The 22,663-nt window shown below is 42.3% G+C and overlaps 1 protein-coding gene across 1 annotated transcript in view; it reads left to right on the top strand.

The window, feature by feature from the left end:
- The window catches only part of RGS21 (regulator of G protein signaling 21), a 28,631-nt gene extending 10,126 nt beyond the window's left edge, over positions 1-18,505 (top strand). The window contains exons 3-4 of the mRNA XM_006129148.3: positions 6,055-6,207; positions 18,395-18,505. Coding sequence (XP_006129210.3) covers positions 6,055-6,207; positions 18,395-18,505 — 264 coding nt within the window. The remainder of the gene's footprint in view (positions 1-6,054; positions 6,208-18,394) is intronic.
- Positions 18,506-22,663: the final 4,158 nt, after the last annotated feature.

The raw sequence follows: 22,663 nt of genomic DNA, 5'->3' as shown, positions 1-22,663 counted from the left end.
ATAGCATTGAATAATATAATGTACATACACCTTTTAGGATTCCTTGGTAAAACATCTGTGAGACTAAAAACAGATCTTCTTACAATGGATGACTTTCTTCTCCAAGTAAAAAAAGATACGGAACTTTCCAAAATGGACTCCTCAAAAGAATTTGGCATCTTCCTTCAGTGAAAAAGTTCTAAACTGACTGCATTCACCATAATCTTTGGGAGATTTTGCTTTTGAAGATTAGTTTTTGGAACTACCATTGCAGCTGAAATTTCTAAAAAGAGATGGCAGAACGGTTACGAAACACAAATGAAACTGTAGTTTTCATGGGTGACATTCTGATATATGGTTTGATGAAAGAACAATAAAAATTTCAGTAAAGTTCAAAGCCTAATCAGTAAGTCAGGCCTAAAGCTAAGAAAAGGGGAAAAATCATTTCCCAAATACCTCAAATTGAGTTTTTGGGACAGACCATGAACCAAGATAGAATCAGGTCTACCTCTGAGAAAGTAAAAGCTATTAGACAATTGAATGCACCAATAAATATACCTGAACTAAGAAGTTACTGAGGATGATAACTTACTTTGGTCAATATCTACAAGACCTTTCTATAGTGACAAAATCACTGAATGAACTGTTAAAATCCTACACATCTTGGCTATGCAGGTCAAATCAAGAAACTGGATTTAGGAAAGTAAAAAAATATCTCAACAGTTCTAGTATTCAAGCGTTGTGGTGTGACCTAATCCAAAAGGGTCAATCTGGATAAGAGCAGCTATGGCACAGTTGCATACCATTTCAACAATGTGGACCTGAGAAGAAGCCAGCTTTATTTTTCTCTCACACACTCCTAGAAGCAGAAAAATAATATGCACATATTACAAGGAGTTCCTGGCAAGCACAGTCCATGTTAAAACTTTTATAGATATCTGTATAGATTTAGTTCTTTTACTCTGATAGACTGTAAACTGCCTGTAACTCTAATTAATGAGAAAGACCTGGATCAAGTAGTAATGTGATGCTAGCATCTAACAATAAGGCTGATTGATAAATATGTTACTGGAGAAAATTGGATAGAAAAAGAAACACTATTCCAGAGTCCAGCATTGTACCTGTGAACTTGAAGATGATATAAGGGCATACACGGATGCGTTGGACGCATACAAACCAGTATCAGAAAATATATTACATCAGCTGCAAATAAACAGCTTTGGCAAATATACAAGTTCAAGAAGTTCTAAGTTACATGAGCCACTGGCCTTAAAAGATACTAAGGAAGTGACAAGAGGCTACTTTGCAGTGCATGGGCAATTAAGCAAGCCAGATGGTCTAATGACTAAAGTCAATTGCACTGTAATTCCAAACAAAATGAGAGGTGAAATCTTAAACCTTATCCATGAATGACATCGAGGACAAACTAAATGTCATGAATATGTCAACCAGGCAGTGTGGTAGCTGGGCACCAGCAAGGACATGAAGAATAAAGTATCTGCATGTGAAAGTTGCAGAACTAATGCACCAAAACAACACAAAGAATCTTTAATAACTTCTCATCTACCACACACACCTTGGAAGAGAATAGATGTGGTTTCAGAGGACGATACTTAGTTGTGGTAGAGTATTTCCCCAAATATATAGAAATAATGTACTTAAGAGACTAGGGATGTAAATGGGTAACTTCTTAACTGGCACCCAACCCAGCCAGAGCAGTCCCCTTGCTCACAGCATGGCACGTTGGTCTGGAACAGTTTCCATTTGTGGCATGCCATGGGCAGAGGGCTACTCCAGCCCAGCTAGGCCCACCAGGCCACAATGTCAGACATTGGAGAGATCAACAGAAAACATCAACATCTACTATTTGTTCCTCAGCAAGAATCATCAACAGAGAAAGCAAACTTTACAGATGGCAGGGGCCAACAAGATGACAACTCAGTTTTTAAACCAACCAACTAACAGACAATCAGGTGAACAAGTTGCTATATGTTTGGGTTATATAATTAGAAAAACAGTATAATTCAGATATTTACAGTCATATCTGTACTGAATGCTACAGAACCCCCATCCACAAATAATCATGTTTTTTTGAGTGGTAGAGATGTAAAAGAGACATTGTGTGGAGCTGAAACAAAAAACAGGACTATGTAGCACTTTAAAGACCAACAAGATGGTTCATTAGGTGATGAGATTTCATGGGCCAGACCCACTTCCTCAGATCAAATTGTGGAAGAAAATTGGCACGACCATATAAACCAAAGGATACAATAAAAAAATGAACACATATGAAAAGGACAAATCAAATTTCAGAACAGAAGGAGGATGGGGGGGGGAGGTAAATGTCTGTGAGCTAATGATATTAGAGGTGATAATTGGGGACGCTATCTTTGTAATGGGTAAGGTAATTAGCATCCTTGTTAAGACCTAGGTGTAAAGTGTCAATTTAAACCTTGAATGACAGTTCAGAGGATTCTCTTTTAAGTCTGGTGTTAAAAGGTCTTTGAAGCAGGATGCAGGTAATCAGGTTGTTGAGACAATGCCCTTTCTGGTTGAAATGGCAAGAAACTGTTTTTTTCTGTGTGATCCTGTCTAATATCTGTTTTGTGTGCATTGATTCTTTGGTGAAGTGTCTGAGACGTTTGTCCAATGTACATAGCAGACGGACATTGTCGGTACATGATAGCATAAATTATATTTCTGGATGAGCAGGAATATGTGTTACAGGATCACAAAAAATAACAAAACCAGTTTCTTGCCATTTCAACCAGAAAGGGCATTGTCTCAACGACCTGATTACCCGCATCCTGCTTCAAAGACCTTAAACACTATAAACAAAATAAAAGAAGAGTCTTATATAATCGTTCCTTTGCTTCTTAACAATCACTGTAAGATAGTTCACATCTGAGTTAAATGTGAAAAAGACCCTAAGCATGTTCAGTTGAGTCAAACTATATATCACTAAGGACACAGAGCAGCAGAAGTATGCATAGTGTTGACAAAATATGTGTAATGGGGAGATGGAGATTTATTTCAAGTCTAGGACCTGAGAGGCTATTCAGATTGAGAAAGCAAGATCAGGACCCTAAGAGGAAGCTGAATATCTTTCTCAATAGCCTTATGCGCTCTTCACTCAGCAGCTTTCAGTGGGACATGTGGTACTGAGGCTAAGTGCACTTAGAGATGTGGTGTGATTCCCAGCTCACACATACGTACTTATGCTTGCTCACATCAAGCTATTGTATTAAACATAGTGTAGCTGTGGTAGCACAGGCAGCACTAAGTGATGGCATTTACCCCTGGATAACTGGTGAATTTATACTTAAGGCAACTAACCCTTGCTACTTTTCATTGCTACCCATGCCAACAGAACTGCATTCCTATTTTAGCTCATCGAGCTAGCACAAGTATATCTATGCAAGATGGGAATCACACCTCTAGCTCACATGCATTCATAGCCTTGGTGTCTTTCAAAATCCCAGCCTATACATTTTATATTAATTGTGTTGTTTAGACCAGGAGGCCTCTCTCGTGTCATTTATAAATTGTGTTCTGCACTAGAACAGGGACCTGTTGCTTAAACACTGAGCTCACGAAAATAGTAGGAATCTTTTATTGTATCCTTTATGGCAGTCTCCAGTCCAATACAACACACTAATATCTTGGCTTGAACCAATATTAGAAATCCTCTATATATTGTATGTAAAAAAAAATTCTGCCAACAATGGCAAAAATCACATGGTTAATCCATTAAGTGTAAAGTTTTAATACAAAGTTTTCATGGATAAAAAAGAATATTTTATATGATTTCAAGTCATTTGTTGAAAATTAACTTTTAAAATTTTGTCTTGATATTACTGTTGGTTTTATTAAAGAAAATAGATTATGACTGTTGTAATTTGTTATTCCAATTAATTAAAACTCAGTCAGATTTTTATTAATATGGATCCAAATTAATTGACCTTAATGTCTCTTGAGATAGTAGCCCACAAAGCAAGCACAAAAACATTTGCAGTCATAGGTGAATGTGTGGAGCTGCCACTGGACTGCTGCTCCACCTTGGTAGTCTACAGGTCACTTGGGCTCATTAGGTTGCCTGGAGACTGGTTCTACTATAGGCCTTACTTCCAGTCTAGCTTTGCTGCAGGACCCAATTCTTGACAGAAAGGAGGACATATGGGAGAACTTGTGACTAGGAGCAACCCCTCTGAATCCCAATATCTCCAGGAGCTACTCCTAAAAATCACAGTCTAGGTCTATGGAACTCAACACATTGCACATTAATGCCCATATAGAAGTCTTTCTTCCTCAGAGTCCTCTTAAGGCTTTAAAGACTTCAATTAAGCCTTACAGCAAGTATAATTGTAATTGGCAAGTATAATTATAGTTATTTTACAGATGAGTAAACTGAGGCACAAACTGGAAATCAAAATCAAGAATCCTGGTTCCCAGTTTAACAGTACAGGCAGTCCCCGGGTTACGTACAAAATAGGGACTGTAGGTTTGTTCTTAAGTTGAATCTGTATGTAAGTCGGAACTGGCGTCAGCCGCTGCTGAAACTGATCAGTTTCAACAGCGGCTGAATCTGGACGCCAGTTCTGACTTACATAGGATTCAACTTAAGAAACCCAGGCGTCCCCAAGTCAGCTGCTGCTGAAACTGATCAGCGGCTGATTCCAGGAAGCCCGGGGCAGAGCAACTCTACCTCGGGCTTCCTGTAGTCAGCTCCTGGTCAGTTTCAGCAGCGGCTGACTTGGGGACACCTGGGGCAGAGCAGCTGGGGTGCTGCTGGGTTGCTCCAGTAGTGCCGCTCCTCGGCGCTACTGGAGCAACCCAGCAGCACCCCAGCTGCTCTGCCCCAGGCTTCCTGATTCAGCCACTGCTGAAACTGACCAGCAGCGGCTGAATCAGGACGCCTGGGGCAGAGCAGCTGGGGTGCTGCCGGGTTGGTACAGTAGCGCCGAGGAGCGGCGCTGCGGGACCAACCCGGCAGCGCCCCAGCTGCTCTACCCCAGGGGTAGGCAAGAAAAGCCTGGTCTGCTGGGGGGGAGGGGAGGCACTAGCTGCACCCCCCCCAGCAGACCAGGGAGACGCGGGTGGCGGGACCGCCCGCGTCCTCCATGGCTTTTCTCGCCCCGGAGGACGGGGGCGGTGGGACTGCAGCGCATCTGGGCATCCCGCCGCTCCTGTCCTCCGGGGCGAGAAAAGCCCCGTTCGTAACTGCGAATCCGACTTAAGTAGGATCCGCGTAACTCGGGGACTGCCTGTACAAACTCTTAGGAACACACCTTGTATTCGGTGTTTCTTTTTTTCATGTTTTAATAGAAAAATCTTTTTGTGGTCCACTTCTTTCCCATTCCCATAGGCACTACTTCCTCTCTGATATACAATCACTTAACATCCCTGAGACAGAGTAATTGTGTACCTGAAAAGTAACATTGGTGAATTATTTGATGTATATAGCTGTAAACAAGGATGAGAGCCAATCATCTTGTTCTGTGTGATCATCTTGTTCTCATGGACCACAGCTTTATTATTGTCGTTGTTAATAATTAGTCAATTAAAGAAGAAGTAGGAAGTCTTAGTTGAAAAAATGTATTACTTGCTTTATGACTAATAAGTTACATATCTGTGATTCAACTGGAGAACAGATCTCCCTTTAGTTAATAGTTAACATCGAAATAACCCTAGACTGACTGGAGAATTAAGGTATTTCAGTTAATTGAGTTGTGTGCATTAAAGAATATCTTTTTATAAAGAGTTGGTCTCTGAAATGAAATTCAAATGTTTCCCTTTTTGTATTATAATGAGTTAGAATTCTCTGCCCTTGGTCTATCCTTAGATAATCAAAAGCATTTTTTTCAACTTTTTTCTGTACTAATACCGTCTCTTTAAGTCCACGGAGCCAAATTAAACTAAATATTCAATAAGATGGAAAATAAAAGCATTAACGTCATGCTAGTTGGCATCATATAGTATATTCTAGAAAAAATAAAATACTATTTGCATCATGTACACATATAAACTTTAATTCTCCAATAAAATTTAAACTAATTTTAAACTTTTTTTTCACAGATTAATATTGACTTCACTACCAGAGACTGCATCACACAGAATATCTCGGAACCAACCCTGAAATGTTTTGATGATGCTCAGAGACAGATCTATAGTCTCATGGCCAAGGACTCTTTCCCTAGGTTTCTCAGGTCAGAAGTTTATAAGGAATTGGTAAATAAGCAACAAAATGGAAACCAGAAAAGATGGCTCCCATTTTTGTGAATAAGATAAATATCAAGGACACAAGGATTATCAATCTACTCAATACTTTCTATTGCAACTAAGTACAGCATATTATATTGCTAAGTGGTTATGCACACTACATCTAAAAATTCCCATTTGCTTTTAAAATGCAAAATGCATCATACTAAAACGTACAATATTACTAAAACAGCTGACTGGGAATTTTTCAGTTAAACGGTTTGCATCAAAAATGCTGAATCATAAAAAAATATTTCCCCCCAGGGAAAGGGTTGGTTCTGACTAATTTTTCAACTCAATGATTTTAAAATTTGTCAAAATGAAAAACTCCATATTAAAATGACTTTTCATTTTGAATTTTCAGCTAAACATAGCTCAGTGGGATAAAAATAGAAAATGAAATGAAAACAAACTAAATATTTTTGGTTCAGTTTTGTTTGCCTCCAAACCAAAATTTGACTTTTCTTCTCATCCTGGGGACAAAAATATTTTGAAATTTCAAAAATATTTGCAACATTGAAAAATGTTTCCTGCTCATCTCTAATTTATGATTTTAGTACAAAAGCCTTAAAAATCTGGTAAAATATTTAAGTCAATTCACCAACATTCTGTATGAGGTAATAGATCCAAAGAGGAATACATACGCAACACTGGAAGCAACCTGGATAGAAATTGACTGGAGAGGAGGTACCGATGGAACTGTATAAAAACATCCAAATATTATATATAAGCAGGACCTTGGAGCTGGGGAGGAGGGGCTAAGGCTGCGGGGTTGCAAGAGGGAGGGTTGTGGGTCCCCCCCCCCCACACACACACACACCAGGGGCCTGTTCCTTCTCCATCCAAGTTCCCCCTGCCCACCAGGGGCCTGTTCCCAGATCACCCCCAGCTGCCAGAGGCCTTCCTCCCTACCATCCGATGCTGCGCCCAAGTGCTGGAAGGGGGGGAAGAGTTTGGGGTGGGAGGAGAGGATACTTACCAGTGTGCTGGCAGGCAAGAAGGCATAACCCCAGCCCTGCTGGCCACTCCCTTGGTAGTACAGCTGCCCCCAGTGGACACTCTGTGGGATAGCTCTCACCTGCAGGCTCACTGCTCCTGGGTGCCACTCTCATATCGTGTGCCTCTGATCAGCAGCCTCTCACTTTGCATGTTATGGGAAACTGTCCCATTTTCCAGGGCTTCCAGTTCTCCTGACACAACCAAACCCTGACCTTGCTTTAAGGAGAGGAGGAAGCTGCATACCAAATTTGTGGCCTTAGGTCTTACCGTTTAGGAGGAGTTCTTGAACAAATGGACTTGAAGACAGACCCACAAATATACAGATGTATTTCAAAATATACATATTTAGATAACTATAAGGCTTACCCAGCATTGCTTCGGTCCTTCAGAGCATGGACTTGGGGCTGTGGAGGGTGCAGGAGTCAGGGCAGGGGTTTGGGAATGTAAGGAGGTCAGGTCAGAAGATGGGTGTAGAAATCAGGGCAGAGGATGGGGGGGTGCAGGAGTTAAGGAAGGAATGGGGGCTTAGGGAGAGAAGCTGGGCATGTGGGGAATTCAGGGCAGGGGGAGGGTGTTGCAGGAGTCAGGGCAGGGGTTGGGTGTGGGAAGCTCAAGGCAGAAGATCAGGGTGCACGTGTCAGGGCAAGGTATGGGAAATGTTGGGGGCCCAGGCCAGGGAGGGTGAAGGGCTTAGGGCAGGGATGGGGGACCCAGGCCAGGGGGCCCAGGGCAGAAGGATGGGTGGACTGAGGGGGCTCCTTCTGGGGCCATATGTGGCAGTGAGGCTAGTGTTTCTCCAGCAATGGCAGCTGTACTGACTGGCCCCAGCTTGCAGCTTCTCAGTGGGAGAAGGGTGTGTGCTGTGGCTGTGCTGCCCGTCCGTGTGCCGTGGCTTCTCCTGGTCAGGGAGCTGCTTTGGCTGGCCCCGGGGTTGGGTGCACGGGCCATGCTCAGTGATGCTCCCAAGATGGCTGCAGAGGAGGGGCTGCAGCAGAAGGACTATTGGCCAGCAGGGCTTCCTCCCCTAGTCCAGCACTGTGGCTGAGGGATAGAGGGATAGGGTTATGGCTGGGGAATACTTACCAGTGACTGGAGGTAATATGGAGAGCTCTGGGCTCAGCTGGCCACTCTGTTCCTGGTGTGGCCACCCCCTTGTGGTCACTCTGACGCCTATTTCCTTTTTATGGAAAACAATCTGTTTCCAGACATATCCCACTGTCCTAGCACAACCAAACCCTGAGTTTGCTTTAAGAGGAAGCTGTATACCAAATTTGGTGGTCCCAGCTCCTTTAGATTAGGAAGAATTCTTGAGCAAATGGACTCACAAATGAAATTATGGACAGACAGACAGATGGGCAAACTCTATACATATAAAGTTAGGTTAAGAGCCTATGATTTCATGGATTTTACAGCAATTGTAAAACTAGCTCAATACTACATTTTTTTTCAAGGTAGAAACAAGGATCTCTGTTTCTACCTCCCTGATGAGACCACAAGTTCTCATAGGGTGATTAGCAGAGCAGGTCCAGAAGGAGATGATGGGCCATCTTATCCCATGACTAGGGTGTGCACCAGCCAATCCTATTCTGGTTTACTCTATACTCAGCTCCAATCTAGACCTCAGTGTTCCTTCCTGTCCACGTGGCAGGAAGAAGAGGTTTGGTGCTGACAACACAGTGACTAAGAACTCCACCCAACCCCACAGCAGCCCCCGGCAGATTCAGAGGCAGACACCAGAGTGCTGGCTGGCCAGGAGCTGAGACCAAGTTCCCTCCTTCCTGCTGTAGCTGACACAGCAGTCAGACCTGCTGCTGTTAGAACAGGAACAGGTATGTGTGGATCCTGGTCTTAGCTTCTTGATAGCTGGTGGTGTGGTGTCTTCCCTGGGCCTGTGGGGGCTGCTGGGAGTCAGGGCTAGTCAGGTCCCCTATTCTTGAGGTTAACACCATCCTCTCTTCCCACTGGCTAGATGGGAAGCAGCAATTGTGGCCTGGGCTTGAGCTAAGCCTGGAGTGAGTCAGACCCAAATTCCTGTTCTGGCCAGAGCAGCTGGAGCTACGAGATTCATTTGCACACTGATCCAGGTGGTGTGTGTAACACCCCATGTCCACGTGGCATGCCCCTTTCCCCCCTCCCCCCGCACACTGATGTCTCACTCCCCACCCCTTGCTACCCTTCCTTTCCTGGCTAGGACTCCACCTCTCCATGCCATCCAGGATGGAACCAGCCTCTTAACTGCCCAAGAGCTGCCATGACCTTCTGCTGTTTGGGAAATTGCAGCAGTTTGGATGAAGGGGGACTGAGCAGCCATGCATACCATGTGAACTGTGAACATTTAGCCATGAGGCTGTCAAAAAATTTTTTTTAAAAAACCTGGTCTATAATTAGTTTAATTATCTATAGTATTCAAGTCTGCTTTATGCCACTCATTTTGTATAATCAAAAAGGCTGTGTATAGACTGGCATGATTTTGCGGAAATACTTTTAGCTGAAAACTTTTTCCGTTAAAAGTATTTCCACAAAAGCGCATCTAGATTGGCACGGATGCTTTTGCGCAAAAAGTGCTTTTGAGCAAAAGCATCCGTGGCCCGTCTAGACACGATTTTGCGCAAGAAAGCCCGATCGCCATTTTAGCCATTGGGGCTTTTTTGCGCAAAACAATTCTTCTCTGTCTACACTGGCCCTCTTGAGCAAGTATTCTTGCGCAAGAGGGCTTTTTCCTGAGTGGGAGCGTTAAAGCATTTGCGCAAGAAGCACTGATTTTGTACATTACAAAGTCAGCGCTCTTGTGCAAATTCAAGCGGCCAGTGTAGACAGCTGGCAAGTTTTTGTGCAAAAGCAGTCGTTTTTGCACAAAATCTTGCCAGTCTAGACACACCCAAATAGTTGTGTAATATGCTTAAGCAACAATAATGGCACATGTTTCAAAAAATGTTCATGTCACCAGAGTGTATATGTAAACCAGTGCTAATCCTTGTGATATGTTATCCAAATTATTTCCAGAACAGGATACATAGTTGTTTGCCTTAAAATAACATATTCTGGCAACCATTCTCCTATCAGCTCCCTCTTACTGAATCCACACATTCACCCACATGATTATCAATGTTAAAATGAGGACACATGCCATTGGAGAAAAGGTAGGCAGTGACATTAAAATTACGAGCAATGCTATAAAGGCTCATTCTGAATATTGAGTCAGAAATGCTACAGACAGGATGTAAAACCATTCTGCAGCAGATACTGCACTCAGCTAGCCTGCATGGCCCTTTACATGTACCCCATCCTAGTTGGAGGGCAATGAAATATTTGTGTAGTAAAGAATCCTCTAGGTTTGCCCCTGCTACATTCTACCTATTTCCTATCCCCACCCCAAATGGTGTGCACCCTGTTTGTGGCCTGATTCCCTGCCCCTTTGGTACAGAAGTCATCAGTTCTGCTGCAAGCTTGTCTGTGATGTATTCCTAAAATAGCATTAACTCTATTAAGCCAATAAAACAATGGTCACATTTGACACTTTTATACCTATTAGATTATTAATAAAATATGGACATATAAGTGGAATATTGGGGTAGTTATTTCAGCTCTTATGTTACCTTCCCATAAAATAAGGGGAATGAAATAACTGAAAAATACCATGGCTTTTTAAGTATGGAACCTCCTCCCTCCATTAGGAGAATTTGTCTAGCTCCACTTCCATACTGCAAGAACTCATAGAAATGCAGACAGCACAAGCTAGAAATTCCACAAGAGATCATTGTCTCAGCCTCATAGAAAAATATTAGGTGCACAGAAGACCTGTGATATGGCATAACATATACCAAATGGCTTAATGGTTAACCTTGAAAGTACATTAGATACATGCACTACAAAATTTTGTTTGAACCAGAATGTTCTCTGTGTTTTTATTGTTATAAAAAACCCATTTAGCTGTGCTGTAATGATTATTACTTTGACATCATCAATCCAGCTAGGATTTCTGTCACACATTATTACTGTTTAAAGTACAGATTTGATAAACTACCGATCAATACTTTAAATAATATATGAGCAAACACACCTGAATATTTCCTAACAGAGCAGATGGTGAAAACATGCTTAAAAAGAACATGGCATCAATTTTGAGAGGGACGATGAACTGTGATGGAGGTAAAAATAAGACAATGCACTCAAAGCAAAAAAGTCCACTGATAATATAGCAAGCCTATTGTTTTAGAAACCTGTATATTTAATGTATCTAGATTAAAATCAACCAGTGAAGTATCTTCCAAACAGGAAGAGTCTTCTTGCTATTCCCATTTGTTTTCTGAGCAATGATTGTTTAATTAAATGTGCTTCTACTTTTGACATTTTAAAAAAGAGGCAATTTCAATCATTTATATACTTTACAAACAATAATATTTTGGAGCCGCTGAATTAATATCACCAAAACCTTCATGAATTCTTTTCTCTAATTGTTGTTACTGTACACTTAGAAGAGAGGTTTATATCTGGTGCATGATATATACTGTAAATTATGAGTCATGGATAATAATAAATAGTCACTTTTTAACAATCTGATATTAAGAACAAATGGAGGTTTCATAATATGCTTGTCTAACGTTCTCTCTATTTATTTCATTTAATTTTTTCATTAAAATATCTCACTATTAATTTTTCGTGTATTTAAGAAAAAAAGGAAATAAATGTATGTGCTATTTCTATTAATTATTAATTTGTCTTCTCTTTGCCAAACATTTCAAGTGCACTGTGCACCTATAATCATGTGCTCAAAAGCGTCTCTGCCAATTTTCACTAATTCTTATGAGTATATGGAGAATACAGAGCATATACTCTATTTCATCATGAAAACAGGTTTTTTAAATGTACCTATATAAATATGCATACATGGGCTGGATTTTCCACTGTGTAATTTCATTTTCCTAGTGAAAGGAGTAGGAGAAAGAATTTGAAAGCAAGTCTGGAAGCAATGTGCTGTAGAGGCAAGGACATAATAAGGGCAACCTGATCTTGTAAGGACATATAACTAACGATGGCCTGATCAGGAGTGGTAGAAGTTGGAGCAGAATAGCAAGGGAACCAACATCCATTGGAGAACCAACAACGAGAAAGCAGAGAGCCAAAGCTAGTTCCTAACCATCATCACTGCCCACAACATATCAGCATAGATTGGCTGAATGAATAATGTGAACAAAATATGTTCATAGAAGCCCAGAGACATGGTAAGTGAGATGACAGACATCTTGTATTGATCCAGCTTATGTTGGTGGAAAATTCAAGATTTCTAGCTACACTGAGCTCTTCTTCACATCTGGGGGGAGAGCAAAACACAGACAGATTTAGAAAACTGTCAATAATGCCTGCTCTTCCTGCTAGGTGCTATGCAGTCTTTATCATTATTCAACAAGGTATCTTAAGTGGCCAAGTAGCCCTACTAACTTCAAAAATTGGTAGAGCAGAGAGTGTTCGGTTAACAATAAGCACGTTCAAAAGGAAGAGGTAGACACCCAGAATTTGGGCACATGCTTGTTCAGGTTTGCCTGGTCATCAAATAATTCATATTTTTCTCCTTGTAGATTGAAATATTTGAGACGCTTAAAGAACTTGTGTTGGTCCTTTGCAGACAAATAATCCAGCTGTCATCAGTTATGCTATATGTGTAATTAAGACCAGCTGGATTCATTCCACAATGTTTTAATCCACAACATTTTATAATACATTAAGCCACACAGGGGTATGCATAAGCTGTTTAAGCAATCTTCAGGTGACTACAGGACACACACCTACTAATACCGTTTAAAATTACTGAATGACTCACTTATTTTTTTCTGAAAAAAAGATCTATTTTTAGGGGTGGTGAAGAGATAGACAAAGTGTTTTTCCACTATGAAAACTAGTTCCTACTGTTTGAACCTCTCTAATCTGGCTCTCTCTGGGCCATCAACATCTGTGGTCTGGCATGATTATAGTTAGCCAGGTATCCTCTTATCGTGGAGGTGGCCAAGTTTCCTGCAGTCCCATAAAGTTTCTTTACAGTTTTCAGTCTTGGCTTTCAGTGTTCTGTGCTGTTATTTAGCTCTAATTTATCCTTAAACATCTTCTAAGAGCCCAGTAAGCAGTGGAAGAGTTCGTAATAATGCTAGACAATATTGACCTCCCATGGTTCCGCAAATTCTCTGGTTCAGCACCAGTCAGGTCCCAAGGCTGTCAGAGTAGAGAGTTTCAGCCTGTGGTAAGAAAGAATCAGTAATGGGTTTAACTGGATTCAAATTAATTCACGGTGTTTTACCAGAAATACATAACAATTACACTTTGCATCGTAATTACTGAACTCACATACAGTACAAAAATACTAATTCATCTGTAATTCCTTAATTAAAAACATATTTCAATGAAGGCATAGGTTCTGAATTTGGTATTGAACAAACCTTGGAACAATTTTGCAGATTAATCTTTTTTCAAATCCATTACATGCAGTGGAAACCTATGTTTAAATAAATGAATCATTACAAATTCATATATAACCAATAATAACTGGGACTCACGATTAATTAATTGCAAAAACACTCAAAGCAATATCTGGCTGTATAATATGTAATTAACACAAGTATCCAACTCACATTAAAGTGCTTCCAAGTTTGAAAATTCGCATATATATATATAACTTATGTATCATTAAAGATAGGACACCTAAAGGCAAGAAAAAGCCTGGCAGAATATTATCAACCTTAAATCCCAGTTTATAAGGAAAGTGTTTGAAAATGCCTAAACATGAAATTTTCATTAATTTACAGACATTATTTTACTGTCAGAAGATAAAACTTTATGAATATAGTTTTACCATCCTATTAAGGCAAAACATCCTTTTACTTCAAAATGTTTCTAAAACAAGTTTATGTTGTTTTATGTGCAATTTGAATAGCAAATCTTTTTATAATAATCAATACATTTCTACTCATACATGGAGTTTTCAGATAAGAGGCAAAATTAAAGGGAGTTTTATTTGATTAAGGACTGTAATATTTGCCAATGTCTAATAAATTGCTACATTTCTGCCCTAGATCTAATGGAATACATACTGAAAGAATAAACTAAAACTGAAAAAATGCATCTATTTTCCCATATATTCTTTGTATTTTTACAATCGATCAATAAAAATCATGAAAAACATAAACAAGTAAGTTCATTCTTCACTACAATGAGATAAATAAGTTGGCAGAGCAAAATTTTGTAGAGTAATGGACAGGCTCTGGATTGTGACTCAGGAGATTTGAGTTTAATCTGTAGCTTTGCCATAGACTTAATGTGACCTTAGACAGTTGCTGAATCTCTCTGTGCCTTATTTCTCTATCTATACAATGGGATGATTGCCTCTTTACTTCAAAGATTCTGTAAGCAAAATTAATTCATCTCAACGAGGCCCCCAAATACTCCTGTGAACATCATAAAGCAGTTTTCAGAAGACTATTCAATTATGTTTTTTCTGATTCACTGTTCAGGTTAAACATGCTCATTGTCAAAGACAATGAAGGTTTGAAATAATGGTTGTAAACTATGGGTATGTCTACACTACAAAGTTAGTTCGAACTAACGGACGTTAGTTCGAACTAACTTTCATAGGCGCTACACTAGCACTCCGTTAGTTCGAACTTAATTCGAACTAACGGAGCGTTTAGTTCGAACTAGGTAAACCTCATTTTACGAGGATTAAGCCTAGTTCGAACTTACTAGTTCGAACTAAGGGCTGTGTAGCCCTTTAGTTCGAACTAGTGGGAGGCTAGCCCTTCCCAGGTTCCCCCTGGTGGCCTCTCTGGGCACAACCAGGAAAACTCTTCTCCTCTCCCCCAGCCACGGGCCCTTAAAGGGGTAGACTCTGGCCAGACGGCACTGGAGTCAGACAGCCCTGCCAGAAGTCTCTGCCCCTGAGCCAGTGGCCCCACAATGAGCCAGGTAGCCAGTGGCAGTGAGCCGTCCCCTGCCCAGTCCCCAAGCACCCAGGGGCCAGCCAGGGGCCGTAGACGGCGCGCGGCCTCCTGGTCTAGTGTGGAGGTCATGGACCTCATTGAGATTTGGGGGCAGGCCCCCAACATCCATGATCTCCGCACTAGGAGGAGGAATGCAGCCGTCTACGGCCGCATAGCAGCCGCCATGGTCAGCAGGGGACACAGGCGCACCCAGGAGCAGGTGCGAATTAAGTTGAAACAGCTGCGGCAGGGGTATGCCAGGGCCAAAAGGGGCGGCGCCGATGCAGGGGCTGCCACCTGCCCCTACTTCGCTGCCCTCCACCAACTCTTGGGGGGCAGGGCAGTCCGTGCCAGCCCGGGGGACAGCGAGCAGGGACCAGAGGGCCCTGACTTGGGCGCACCAGAGGGGCCACCGCCAGCTGTTCCAGCAGGGTCGTCCAGGGAGACTGTACCGGGTAAGTACTTTGAATTAAGTAGTTTGGGGGGGGGGGGGGAGGTGGAAGGGAGACCAGAGACGCGTGCGTGGGCCATGCCTTCCACAGATCACGCAGACACCTGTGCATGTGTGAGCACGTGCCATGCCACCCTTGGGCAGGTGGCTCCAGCTGCGTGACACCCAGGGGCCATTGCCCAATAGGCACATGCTTGTGCAAAGAGACGTGACATGCTCCCGACCCCGGGGCAGGACCCAGCAGGATGATTTCCCTTCACATGTCCCCTCTACACGGAGGCAGGGGACATCTCCCCCTCCCCCCCCCCCCCCCCGCCGCCGCCCCGGCCACACTATACATGGCACAGGGACATGGGTGCGGTCTTGGGGCAGCTCCCAGTCCCGGGGAGAGCCAGACATCCTGACCATGGCCTCTGTACAAGCACAGCGGCTGTGACGGTGCAGGACATGGTCACCCTCACGTTGCGGAGTTGGGGAGGGGGCTGGGCATCATCCTCTGCATCCCCAGGGAGAACTGACCACTTCTCTTCTTTCTCCACAGCTGCACCAGCTGCTCTTGCAGGGCGCACCACCCCGCCCGGGACATGCTCCCGCACCCGCGGCCTGCTCCGGACCGCCAGCACGGAGCAGGAGTACCGGGACCAGCACCTGGGGGCCCTGCGAGCCGTGCACCGCACACTACAGGCCTGGATGCGGGAAGACCTGCAGGTCCGCCACTAGCTGCTGGCTGAGCTCCGAGGGCTGAGCATGAGCATGGTGCCCCGTGCTGGTCCTGCGCCTGCTGCCCCCCCAACTGCTGTCCCTCCTCCCACTCCTGCCCCCCCTCCCACCTCTTCCTCCTCAACCCCCACAACCTCTTCCTCAATGTCCACACCCCCCACCTCAACCTCCGCACCCTCCACCCCATCCCCCCGGGGATGCCGAGGCCCCCTCCCTCACCGTGCTGGGAAGCGGTTGGCCCGGCGAGACCCCCACCCCTGATCCTTCATTTTCCCCACCCCCTCCTTTCCCTTGCTTCCCCCTTTCAGCTCCCTCCTCCCAGTTTTCCCCCTCCCCTCTCCCACCCTCTCTCTTCCCCTCTCCCACCTCTTTTTCGCAGTTTCCCCAAGTTTTGTTAAATAAACAGAGTTTCTACTTTTGTCCACACGTTATCTTTATTTTGTACATCAAGAAGAAGGGCTAGGGAAGGATAAGTGGAAGGAGGTGAGGGAGGAATGGGGTACGCGCCCCCGATGGGGAGGACTGGGCTGGCTCTGCGGGCTTCTGGGGGTGAAAGCTCTCCTGCAGCCCCCCAATTACCCCCTCTCCCCAGATGGCAGCCTGTGGCAAGTGCAGCAGGGCTGATGGCCGAGTGCTGTGATGTGCCCAGTGTGGGCACTCCGGGCAATCCAAGCCAGGACTGCTTTGCAAGCGGGGCACCCCTGAGAACTGTCTGTCCGGGGTGGGGGTCGGGACCCTTTAAGCACAGCCCTCAGCTAGCCTGAGACAGCATCTCCATGCTCTAAGTCCTCCTCTGATGCCCTGCTGGCACTGCTTCCAGCCATCCTTAAGCCTGGTTCAGGGTCCACTTAATGTGGACATGCTAGTTCGAATTAGCAAACGCTAATTCGAACTAGTTTTTTAGTCTGGATCTGTTAGTTCGAATTAGCTTAGTTCGAATTAACTAATTCGAACTAAGTTAGTTCGAATTAATGTTGCAGTGTAGACGTACCCTAGGATACTATTTCTCTGACCTGGGGTGAAAAAAAAAACCTTCTTTACCTTGTGTAGATTGTCAGAATGAATAATGCTGATTTTTTCCCTCCCACTCCAGGAATGTTTGCATTTAGGTTTACATTTCAAGTTACATTTAGTTCGGTGAGTAATTTCCACATTTTGAAGGACAGTGCTAGAAACGAGCAAACTATACTGGGTATAAAATGAAAAAAGTCCTATGGTAATAATTTTGGCTAATGCATTGATTACTGCTTTTAGTGACATCAACAACTTTATCCTCTTCTAGCAACAGGATCATAAAGAGGCTGCAACAGCTATTTTCTATTAAATCATTTCTAAAAATTGGACCAAATGTTATGTACAGTGTTGGCAGTTCCAGAAATTTGATCATGAATCTTGTGATATTTCATATTTTTTTAAATCTCAGCATCCAGAAGCAATAGACAATAAAAGTCTCATATTCATTTTTTAATGTGTCTAGTCCTGATAGTTGGAAATAAAGATCTCCCAAATATGGAATTACTACCTAAAATTACACTTGTTTGAATTGCAGTAGGGGCAACAAATTTAGTGATGGTCCACCACCAAACTTAACCTCTATTATCCCTATTCAAGGGTACAAATGGGAATTTAATGTCACTGCAGTGGGGAAATTTCCAACCATCTAATTGGGAACACAAGATTTGCTTTTTAACCCTAGAAGGCTTTGAAATATTGGACATTAAAATCACAGAGTTATTCATGTAATAACACGAGTCAGATTTTTAGAGGGTAATAATATATTACCATTTTCCTTTCCAAACCAAAAACTATTATCTTGCTACCGAACTGGCCTTTTCCAACAAAGGCTTATGAAATATAATAACAACAACAAAAGATATGCTGTATTCATATTACATGTAGTGCGATATGCTATAAAAGTTGTAAGGCTAATTTCAGATGACCTAGATAATTTATGAATGTTGATTAAAACTTTATAGCACCCAAACTATTATTCCATTTATGTGCAGTTTTCTTTAATTCATAGGCCATCTCCATAGTAATCATCCAGAATGACAAAGATATGGACACAACTGGAATTCTTGAGAAAAATTATGTTCAGAAAACTTTGTTTGCTTCACATTTTATGAACTGGTAGATATCACCTGAATGTATTAGTTAAAATAAGCAATTCAATATTTAAAAGTATATTAAGTCTATTAAAAACAAACAAGACAGAAGTAAAATTTCTATTAGCTGCAAATATCATTTTAAAATGGGACTCTGACATTACTTCCTTTCTGCTTTATTTATGTTAAGCTATTGTCCTAACTATTTTTTAATATCATCTCGGGTTTTCAAACTGTAGCTCATAAAGCACTTGCTAGCAACAAGGTGCCAGCTCCTCCTTACGACTATTACTAAACTGTATTAACTACAGTGCTTAGAGCATGCAGGGAGAGTGTCACACACCTTCCTGCACCCCCATAAGATATTTATGAAGCTTGAGGGGGATCACTGTGAAGAGCAGAGCTTCTGACAGAAAGCACAGGCACATTGTCAGGCATTCCCCATTCACAGTCTTTTCTGCCTATCATACCAGAGGTGGTTTTTGTCCCTGGAGGAAGGCATTGGAGCTTCTCCTGCTGCTTTGGGAAGAGAGGGGCACAAGAGAGCCTAGACCAGTGTTTCTTAAACTTTTTAAGACCAAGGAACACCAAACAATGATTTTTTTAATGAGGAATACCAAGGATTTTTTGTTGAGGGAAAAAAAAAGGTCAGGGGGGAAAAGGATCGGGGGGGGGGGGGGGGAGAGTTATTGGAGAAAAAAAGGGTTGTGGGAAAGTTATTGAGCAAACATTTTTTTAAAAAAAAAGGTTGCCTGCCCCTTTAAGGGCAGCCCTTTTTATTTCTGTTCTCCGCAGCACACCTCCGACTGCCTCATGGCACACAGGTGTGCCACAGACCACAGTTTAAGAAACACTGGCCTAGAAGCTGTGGAGTGGCTAGGATAAGCTGCAGGGGACATGGATCATGGACTTTCCACCACCAGCCACCAGCACTTTGTAGGGACAAGCTTGCTGCCAGAAGAGCAAGGAGGAATGGGGGAGATTGGGAAGCAACAGCAGTTGGAGTGGGGAGCAGTGGGACCAGGAGGGTAAGGGCGGCACTGGCAGCAAGGGTGCCAAGGACTCAGAGGGAACCATACTCCCGTTCCCGGAGAGACTCAAACTCACTGACAGTCACTTCACCCACCTGGAAAGTTTCCCAAAGGCTGTCAATTTAACCCCCATCCTCAGAGAGGACTCAAGCCCCACCAAATCTCACTTCATTTCCCATCCCCCAGTCCCAGAGATCCCCAACCCCACTGAATCTCCCTGCACCTCCAGCCCTGTATCTCCAGATAAAATCTTTAAATAGCAGAAAGCCTAAGCCCCAAACTTCAGTGAATCTCATTGAACCATAGTCCCCAGAACAACCTGAATGCCTCTGCATTCCCAAACACTCTAAAGAGACCCAACAAACCACTGAACTCATTGCACTCCCCAGGCTGATACCCCCAATTGTACCAAATGTCACTGTAGCCACAAGGTGCTACAGCCCCAACCCCACAGATCACAAACTGCTAGTCCCAGAGAGATCCATACAAATCTGAGAAGCCCCAAACCTAATGGAATTTAATTGGAACCCCCCCATCCCAGAGAGACCTCCAGTCTCACTGAAGATCAATGTACCTTCATAGAGATACCCCAAACCTCAAAGAATCTCACTACACTTCCCATAGCTCAATCTCCCAAACACACAGGATATATTTTAATATTTGCAAGAGTCCTTTTGCCTCATTTTAAAAAACAGTATGGCTACGTCTACACTGCACTCCTTTTCCGGAAAAGGGATGCAGATTAAACCAGTCGGAATTGCAAATCCGTGGGGGATTTAAATATCCCCCGCGGCATTTGCATTTACATGGCTGCCACTTTTTTCCGGCTTGGGGATAAGCCGGAGAAAAGCGCCAGTCTAGACGCGATTCTCCGGAAAATAAGCCCTTTTCCAGAGGATTTCTTATTCCTTCCTTGAAAGTAGGAATAAGAAATCCTCCGGAAAAGGGCTTATTTTCCAGAGAATCGCGTCTAGACTGGGGCTTTTCTCCGGCTTATCCCCAAGCCGGAAAAAAGCAGCAGCCATGTAAATGCAAATGCTGCGGGGGATATTTAAATCCCCTGCGGATTTGCAATTCCGACTGGTCTAATCTGCATCCCTTTTCCAGAAAAGGGGTGCAGTGTAGACACAGCCTATAAGTATAAATAGCATCATGAGCTAAAATCAAATTCATTTATGTAATAGATGTAAGAAACTTTCACGGTATGCTTCATGTGCATAAAATTACAACAGACATCACACTTCTTTCAGACAACTCTTTCACTAATTAAAAGACTTATTTTCCAGTATAAGCAATTGTTTTCATTAGGATGGGAGGTGGCCTATGGGGCACTCTATGAAGCCATGGTCTATAATATAAAGATTTCCAAATCTCCCTTTTCTGAATATAATTTCTTTACCACGAGGAATCCAATCCCACATTTCTGCACAGTTTAACTCACTGCTTTTAGTGGAAAAATCTGTGCATAGTAAGCACATAATTGTTTCATATGAGTAAAATTGTGGCTTTATGAAAGCCAATGACAAAACTAATGATTTTAATAGAACACAGATTTTATACTGGGTGTCATTCATTTTAATTAAACATATTAAGATAGGGAGATGATAAACTTTTACTAATAATTAAGGCTGAACAAAATTTTTGCATCAAATATGTTTTTCAAAAGAAAATTGCATTTGACTTCAATCAATTTTTCCTATAGAAGGTCATTACTTTCCTCAGAACATTTTGATTTGTCATCAAACCCTTTTTGGCTGAAAACTAACATTCTTTTCTTGCCTAAGAAAAATCAACATTTTCTACAAAAACATTTTTCAACCAGTTCCCTTTTAAGCCATCTTGAAGAAATGTGACAATATCATACACACACACACACACACACACACACACACACACATACACACACACACACAATTGCAGTCACAAGAAAGCTTATTACTTATGCAAGGTACTAAGGCAAGCCATTATGAATAGTTGAGCTAATTTGCCATTTAAAACATTATATTCCATACTGAAGATGAATAGTCAAATATAGAATGACTAGATTGACATCAGGAAAGCTCTGAAATGTTTGATTCTGAAAAACAACACTACTTAAACTAGAGGATGACAGAGACAATGACACTGATTGATACAAGGATTTTAATGCATTTAGTGCTAACATTTTTCAAAAGTGTATGCTCATTCTGTATATGTAGCTTTTTATATTGTACTCATTACTATACAAAAAAAATTGTTCCTGCAAGTCCATTGAAAGTCTGTGGGCATTATCACTTGCCTTGAGATATATCAGACACTATACTATCTGTTCTGCACAATTTAAAATTTGTTTGAATTTAATTTTTTAAAACACATCACCTGGACTTCGACTTAACTTGCAATCATTTTGCATGTTGGAATGAGAAAAAATGGCAACTGTGAAACACCTTGTATTTACTGATTTTCAAAATATAGCTGAGCCTTTAATGGAACAAAAAACATTAAACAACATACTAGAGGTTCTTGCGGTATGATATATTTATCTCTTCTTTTTAAAGGATAAGCATCATTTATGGATTAGGAAAACTCATTAATCCTGAGATCTCTTTTATTCCCATATATATTTTACACTTCATAGTAAATAAATATCAGCTGTACTGTGGTCTAATGGAGGAGTTACATAAGATAGCACTGTCAATTTAAAAAAAACCAACACTGATTAATTAAAGTAGACAAAAAAAGGTGTCAATATGCTGGGGTCTTCCCCCTCCTTCAGTAGACACACACACACAAACTATTAAGAAATAGAACTATTAAGAAATAATCGCGGCTTCATTTAAATTTAAATGGCTGCCCCGCTCTGCCGATCAGCTGTTTGTCGGCAGATCGGGGCAGTCTGGATGCGACGTGCCGACAAAGAAGCCTTTCTTGATCGGCACAGGTATGCCTCGTGAAACCAGGTTTACCTGTGCCGATCAAGAAAGGCTTCTTTGTCGGCACGTCGCGTCCAGACTGCCCCGATCTGCCGACAAACAGCTGATCGGCAGAGTGGGGCAGCCATTTAAATTTAAATGAAGCCGCGATTATTTTAATCGCGGCTTCATTTCCCTCTGCCGATCTGGCTAATCTACATGCCTCCGTCGACGGAGGCATGTAGTTTAGACGTACCCTAACAGT

The sequence above is a fragment of the Pelodiscus sinensis genome, chromosome 9 (assembly GCF_049634645.1).
Source record: "Pelodiscus sinensis isolate JC-2024 chromosome 9, ASM4963464v1, whole genome shotgun sequence".
Lineage (NCBI taxonomy): Eukaryota > Metazoa > Chordata > Testudines > Trionychidae > Pelodiscus > Pelodiscus sinensis.
This window is presented reverse-complemented; position numbering and strand designations above follow the sequence as displayed.